This window comes from Mandrillus leucophaeus, unplaced genomic scaffold, assembly GCF_000951045.1.
Source record: "Mandrillus leucophaeus isolate KB7577 unplaced genomic scaffold, Mleu.le_1.0 Scaffold669, whole genome shotgun sequence".
NCBI classification, from domain to species: Eukaryota; Metazoa; Chordata; class Mammalia; order Primates; family Cercopithecidae; genus Mandrillus; species Mandrillus leucophaeus.
In genome coordinates, this window is record NW_012107241.1 from 494,993 (window position 1) to 503,190 (window position 8,198).

Below are 8,198 nucleotides of genomic sequence, written 5' to 3' on the forward strand. Positions count from 1 at the left end.
TTCCCTTTTCTCTATAGCCTTGCCAACATCTGTTATTTTTTATCTTTTTAATAATGGTGATTCTGACTGATTTTGTGGCTTTAATTTGCATTTCTGTGATGATTATTGATGTTGGCCATTTTTTTATGTGCCTGTTAACCACTTATATGCTTTCTTTTGAAAAATGTCTGTTCATTACCAACTTTTTAATGAGATTATTTGCTTTTTGTAGTTGTTGAGTAATTTTAGTTCTTTGTAAATTCTGGATATCCGTCCCTATTGGATGCATAGTTTGCAAATATTTTCTTGCGTTCTGTTCTTTCTGTTGATTATTTCTTTTGTTGTGCAGAAGCTTTTTAGTATAAGTCTTATTTGTCAATTTTAGTTTTTGTTGCCCATGCTTTTGAGGTCTTAGTCATGAATTTTTTGCCTAGACCAATGTCCAGAAGAGTTTTCCCGAGGTTTTATAGCATTTTTATAGTTTCAGTAGACTGTGCTTTTCTTTCTTACCTTTTAGCATGTCTTATAATTTTTTGTTGAAATCTAGACATGTTGTGTCAGGTAATAGGAACTGAGATAAATAGACAATTAGAAGGAAGATTTATGGTAATCTAATCTGGCTAGAAGTTGGACTGTGTTTCATGTTTGTAGGGACTAAAGGCTTCAAATTCCTCTAGTGTCTTGTTTTGCCTTGCCCATTTACTTTATGTATCCTTAAGTATTAGTCCTCAAAGAGAGTCTGTGACTAGTAACTCTTTCCGTTCTTCAACTCTTTTATTTACTGTTCTTTACTGGAGCCCTGATGGTGTGATTGTAAGATCTGAGGGAGGAGCATTGTCCTGTAAACTTCTGATTCAATGCTTGTGCTTTTAGTGGGCCTGTCTTTAGAACTGTGACCTTCACAAGTGTTTTCATAAGTACCTCCCATCCCAATTCCCTGTTTCTCCCATTCTCTTCTCCAGCTACTTTCAATATTCCCAATCTAATTCCTCTAAAACTGACCCGCTTAACATGTTTTCCCCTTTAAGTAAGACAGGAGGGCTATAAGAGTCAAACTCAAGTAGGAGAAACGTCCTTCCCCCATTTGGGATAAGAATCTGACAAAGCCTTTGCGCAGGGAATAGACATCTGTTGTAGAGGAAGCTCTGGGTATGTTTCACAATGATTACCTATCCCCTAACTCTACCAGAGCCAAGAGGGAATTATTTTATTTATTTATTTTTAGCTTTTCACGATAGGAAACTGGAGGAATTAGTGGGGTTCATGAAGGTAAAGTCCATAAACGTGTAGGACCCCACCTCAAATAAATTGACCCTTTTAGCTTTTTTATGAGTAGACATTTAAAAAATGTCCTTTATATTTCTGATAATACTTCTTACTTGAAAGTACACTTTATTTGCTGATAATGAAGTCATATTAGTTTTTTTCCTAGTATTTTCTTGGAATAAATTTTCTGCCCTTTAACTTTCTGTGTGTGTGTGTATGTGTGTGTATTTGTATTTAGTGTCATTTCTTTTAAACCAGATATAATTAGATGTTGCTTCTTTTATAAGCTGTCTGTTTTATTTATTTGTCTTTTATTTGTAGTGTGTTATTATACCTGTAATAGTCTAATATTTTGTGGTTTTCTATTCTTAAATTACATTCCTTTTTCTTTATTCATGTTTCTCAATCCTTTTGTATTTTTCAAAATATTTAATGTATTAATCAAGTATTTTCATTACTTTATTTCATTTTTCATTACTTTTAACTATTTTTATTTTTTATTATATTTTTATGGTAAAGTCAATATCATTTCAATGCATTATAATCTATTTGCATTAGTACCTTACCATATCCTGAATAATCCAAGAATTTTACTTTTAGTTCCACGTAATGGCTTTATACATATTTTTAGAAATACTTTTGTCCTTTATTTAATTTCTAACAATGTTATAAACCAGACAAGATGTTACTGTTGGGGCTTTCAATAGTCAAAGGTCTTCTCGTATGTTTATGTATGTATTCACCTTTTCCTGTGGTATTTATGGACTGATTTATTTTGCACTTCTATCCTTTTATCTAGGATTATTTTATTCAATTTTAGAATATCTTTTAGTAATTTGTATACTGTGTGACTACATTTTATACAGTTTTAAAGGGAGGTTAGGTCTGTACCAGCTATTTTGTCATGGCTCTTCAGAAATAAGTTTCTCTTTTTTGTTTTTAATTTGTAGTTTGACTTTTTGCCTGATTTTAAAAACTTTATTGGGAAAGAATTTGTTTTTAAAATGCAAAACGTTATTGAGGTATAATTTGTAACCATTTTAGGTGCACGGTCTGGTATGTTTTAACAAATGGAAGTACCTGTGTATCTACCACCACAATCAAGGTAAAAACCTTTCCAGTACCACATATAATTTGCCGTGTCCCTTCTCATCAGTCCTCTGTTACCTGAAGCCCCAGATAGCTACTGATCTGCTTTCTCTCACTATGGATTAGATTTGTCCTTTTTAGCATTTCCTATGAATGGGATCCTACAGTATACACTGTCTTGTGTCTGACTTGTTTTGTTTATCCTAATTTTTTTATTTATTTATGCATTTGTGTGTATCAGTAATGGAAATATGCCATAATCTATTACCTATTGCTTCCAGTTTGGGGATATTATTAATAAAACTGCTACATAGATTCATTTGCAAATATTTGTTAGGCATATGATTTAAACTCTCTTGGGTAAACATTTAAAAATAGATTTGTAAAGTTGAATGATAAGTTGAATGACAAATGTGTATTTAATATTTTAAAAAATCGAGTTTTCTCCAGACTGGCTGTACCATGTTATATATCTACCAGAAATGCATAAAAGTTCTTATCGATCCACATTCTCAATAACATTGATTTTAGGTTTTTAAATTTTGGTCATTTGATTATATGTGTGTGGTCTTATTATGTGTGAATTTATATTTCAGTAATGGTTAATAATGTTGAACAATTTTTCATCTTCCTGGTGGTGATTCAAATATCCTTCTTGGAGAAGCATGTGTTCAGATCTTCTGCCCATTTCTCATTGGGTTGTTTTTAATTATTAAATTGTGGTATATCTTTATAATTTTTTTATTCAGTTCTTTATTGGATATATGAATTACAAATATTTATATCTAGTGTGTTTTTGGCTTACTCATTTACTTATTAATATCACTGGAAGAGCACAAATTTCTAATTTTGTTAAAGTCCAACTTTTGACTTATTTCTATGGTTCATGTTTTCTGTCCTCCTTGAGAAATCTATATCGACCCCAAGTTTACGAAAGCTTCTCTCCTACTCTTTTTTGTCCTAGAAATATAATAGTTTTCGCTTTCACATCTAGGTCAATAATCTCATTTAAGTTAATTTTTGTATATAAAGTGAAGTAATTGATTCAAAGTTTGGTTCTTACTCAGGGATAGACAGACTTTAAGGCATAATTCATTGAAAGTATCACACTTTTTTCTTCAAAATGCCTTGGCACTTTGGCTAAAAGTCAACAGACTGCTATGCATAGGTCTCTTTCTGGACTCCATATTCTGTTCCACTCGTCCACATATTATCTCCATCTTTAAACACACAGGTTTTATGCTTCTGTGCCTACTGTGTGCACCATGTGCCTTCAGTGTGCACCTTTATTTCCCAAATCCTCAAGCGGCCCTTTTATTATTTAAATTAATCCTTTTGACACTTGATTTTCTTTTAATTTCCTTCTAGTATCCCCTCAATGCTATTAAGATCTAACCTATTAAAGGAGTTCAATAGCATCAGGGAACTGAAAGAGCAACAGTGGTGGCCCTTTCATCCTTTGCTATCTTTCATGACCATGCCATCAAGAAGCAGCTGCTTTTGTAAGTACTGTCTCTGGAATTCTTTGAATTTACAACCTCTAGAAAGGTCTTTGAGTGTTATTGTGAGAAATAATACTGTAAGGAAAGGTCCAATAACAGATTTGTATAAAACTCCTGAAGATTTCCTTTCTTGGACTTACTCGAGAAATGTAGGGGGGGTGGTGGTTACTTTTCCCTGATCTGACCTCTCTTCATGCTACTATTGAATAAGAGACGTTTCCTTTTCCATGTTAGGAAACAGATGTTTAACAGCCAGCACAAAACAAGGAATACAGTGACCAGTCCTCTTGCTTACTTAACTGTAGGCTTCTGCCTCTCCCAAGCTACACCTTCAACCAAATAATTTTACCTGAAACTTCCACAGGCGCTCAAACCAAACATTTCCAAAGTCAGACACTTTCATTCTACCCTAAGAACATATCCTTGTTACTTTCTCTATTTTGATAAGTTATATCACAATGGCCAAATCACATGAACTTCTCCACCAGCTTTGCTTCCTTACACAGTGGGCTCCTATTTGCCTTCCCTTTCCCTGCTCCCAATTCTCCCTGCTGTTGTCTGAACTTGGACTTTGGTGTTTTTCTTTCTTGACATACAGTCAAAAAAGCTCTTTAGTTGCTGCCCTAAAATTCACCTTCCTTCCGTCTGTCTTCCATGTTACCACCGGTCCCTAAATAAAAATACTATCATATTACAGTATTTAAATAACTCTCCAGAACTTGCAAGATAAAAATCCTTCTTCCTAGTATTGTATGCAAATTTTGTCAAGATTTGTTTGATTTTTGTAACTCATAAACTTATGAAGACTATACATCTTGTATATTGGGACTACAAACTTCTTAAAAGGAGGTCTTTGCCTGTTTATTTTGTTTTGTACTCATTGTACATAGGACACGATAGCCACTCAGTGTATATTTATTTATTGAATGGATAAATAGGTAGATTGAGCCAGGTTAAAATTAATTAACATACACTGGTGTTAAAACTGTATAGTATTTAACAAATACACACACATACAAGTGAGTAAAACTAGAAAAATCTGAATAAGATTTGTGGATTATAATAGTGTCAACATCCTAGTTGTGATATTACACTATAATTTTGCTAACTGTTACCATTGGGGGAAACTGGGCAAGGTATAACAAGGACTCTCGCTGTGTTATTTCTTACAACTTCATGTGATTCTAAAATTATTTCAATAATGTTTTCAATTAAATAAAGATATTGACATTCATCTTATATATCTTTGTCAATAATTTACTTTCAAAATGGCTGTGTGTGATACATATTGCTACAGTGTTTTGAATCCTTTAGCATCTTTCCAAGTCAAAACTAATAATGGATCTCTCCTTGGGCACCCAATGCACTTACAACATTGTAACCTGGATACTGCGACATATTTTCCCCCTTGCCAGACAATGACTTTGGTGAATGCAGAGACCTTGTCTGTTGTTTTTGTGTATCTACTGTTTAGCATGTAACTTAACACCCAATAAATATCCCATAACATTTTAGGTAAACGTAAGTTAGATATAACAGTGTGATGTTACAGAGAAGTGTAAGAATCCAAGTGAATCCAATGACTAAGTAATTTTGGTTTATTTCTACCTCAGTTTTTTCCTTTGAGAAATGAGCTGAATTATATAATTGGTCCATACCAATCTGATTTCTTGGTGTGAAAACCAAGAATATACCTCTTATATTCATCATCATGTCATGATTTACATAGGTTATGCTTACCAAGTTAGTATGTTTTTCTTCTCAATATCACTGCACAGTTTACGTAGAGTAAGATATGGAAAGTTAGCACTGAAGGAATGTTCTCGCTAAAGCATCTTTGAAATGCAGCTGCTGCAAACCTGAGGAGTTTGAGAAATGCTTTTCAGCTCTAGCAGCTGCCTTCTAGTTTTCTTTTTCTCTTCATGGTATGCTAGGCAGAGTTGGCATGACCAGCATACCTGTAGTATTTAAATTAAGCATTTATTTTGAGAAAAATTATTTACACTTTAAATATATGTATTTATTTGGATGACAGATTATAAGGTTCATGGTCCAAGACTTACCTACCCAGAGAGTGTCCAGAGTCCATTTCATATACTTTAAGTCTAATGGATGTGACTTACAGACATAGTCTAATTACATGGGAAATATTATCTAATACTTTGTTCTAAATTGAGGGATACTCTCAAATTTTTTGACTGCCTATTTTTGTCTCTAAGATTATTTGATCATTTTTGTATATTTATTATTTATCCTCTGGTAACTTATAAAAATAATTTTAAAATTGCTAAAAATGGAAACTTGGCATTGAGGATAAGAGATTGGCAGCTCCACAAATATGGAAGGAAAGTCTAGACAGTTGTTATCAGCGACCAATACAATGTGTGCAGTGTATGCAGTTCATAAATGGACAAATATTTACTCTCAGAGATCTTTCAGGTCTAAGTAAGAAAAAAATATTAAAGAGTTATGTGGTTTTTATTGGTTCATGAATGTGAATAAAGCCACTCTTCTTGAGAACCAAGCATTTTTGTCTAGTATTTTCTAAAGTAAAAAGTTTGTAATATGGATATTAAATTATGTAGTTATTTATGAATGTTACAATGAATTTTTCAATATGGAAAATTTAAAACATGAAAAGAAAGATTTTTATAAGGCTTTGACTTAAATTACACAAAATAAACTGTAAGAACATTATACTGAATAGCAATTGTGGAAAATACTTATATAAGAAAAATAAACTACTTTTCTGATTACTTAATGGAACGTGAAAAGAATAGACTATTATCCTTTCTCTTAGATTATCACCATGAAATGACTGCTTTAACTAGGATTCTAACAAACGCTCTGCAGAAAAAAATGAAAGATTAATTAACTGTCCAATTAAAAATTAAGACTGGATAATTGAAATGCTCCACTCAAATGTAATGCTCATATTGAAGATTTAATTTATTTACAAATAAAAAAAAGAAAAGTTAGCCACATCTGACTTTTCTTGACGATTTACCCTGAGAGAATACTGATCCATTTTTCAGCTTCAACAAAGCTTTCTTTACCTCCTTGTTTCTCAGGGTGTACACAACAGGGTTGAAAAGAGGAGTCAGCGTGGTGTAGAAAATGGCCACAACCCCATCCACGGCGTCCCTGGAGCCTGGCCTCAGGTAAATGAAAAGACCAGGGCCAAAGAAGCAAAGGACCACGATACAGTGGGAGGCACAGGTCTGAAAGGCTCTGCGTCTCCCCTCTGAGGTGCGGATCCGCAGGATGGAACAGACGATGGACACATAGGACAGCACTATCAGGAGAAAGCAGCCCGAGGCCACTACCCCAATGTTCACAAAGATGACCATCTCATTGGCTGAGGTGTCTGCACAGGCCAGTTTCAGGATGGGCGGTGCGTCACAGAAGTAGTGCTGGATCCGGTTGGGTCCACAGTAGGGCAAATGGAAAGTCAATATGGTCTGGACAGCGGAGTGCAGGGAGCCACTGAGCCAAGTGCCGATGGCCAGGAGAGCACACGCGCGCCCACTCATCATGCTGGTGTACCTGAGCGGGTAACTGATGGCCAGGTAGCGATCATAGGACATGACCGTGTAGAGGAAACACTCGGTGCTCCCCAGGAAGTGGAAAAAATAGAGCTGAGCCACGCAACTGTGGAAGGAGATAGCCCTGCCACTTGGGGACACCAAGGTCATCAGCATTTTGGGCACCGTGACAGTGGAGAGCCACATGTCAATGAAGGACAGGTTGGTGAGGAAGGAGTACATGGGGGTGTGGAGGTGAGAATCCACCCTGATCACCAGCAGGATGAGGAGGTTCCCCAGCACAGTGAGCACGTAAATGACCAGGAAGGCTCCAAAGAGTGGGGCGTCCAGCGCTGGGGCATGGGGAAGTCCCGTGAGGATGAATGCTGTCACGAAGCTGCCGTTGGACATTTCTTCTCATATATGAGGCTCTGTTCTTACAGAAAGGAAGGGAGGCAGCATTTACTGTGAGCATGTTTTATATGAAATATGGCAACTATATTTTTCTGATTGAGAACACTGGGGTTAAATTATTTTTTATATTTTATAAATTCCTTTTGCTTCAGTATGGGTCTTTGAAGAGGAATAGCACTTTCTTATTCCAGTACCAGAATAAGCCATATACAGAAGAGGAGGAGATTTACATAAAATCAGCCAAATGTTGAAAAGAAGAACAAATTTTGTATCCTGTTTTGTGTAGAATTGAAAAAGATATACTCAAATTAGCAACACTTAGGTGCTGGGAAGCTCTTTCCCGGGATAAGCCTTTATTCAAGCATCTTCTCTCTTTTTCTCTCACACACACACATATATAGATATACATGCGCACACACATTCT

General features: G+C 35.1%; 1 protein-coding gene across 1 annotated transcript; it reads right to left on the reverse strand.

Annotated features, from left to right (window-relative positions):
* Nucleotides 1–6,811: 6,811 nt before the first annotated feature.
* LOC105555011 (olfactory receptor 10G7) lies at nucleotides 6,812–7,771 on the reverse strand. Its single transcript, XM_012001699.1, has one exon. The coding sequence runs from the start codon at nucleotides 7,769–7,771 to the stop codon at nucleotides 6,812–6,814; it is 960 nt and encodes a 319-aa protein (XP_011857089.1).
* Nucleotides 7,772–8,198: the final 427 nt, after the last annotated feature.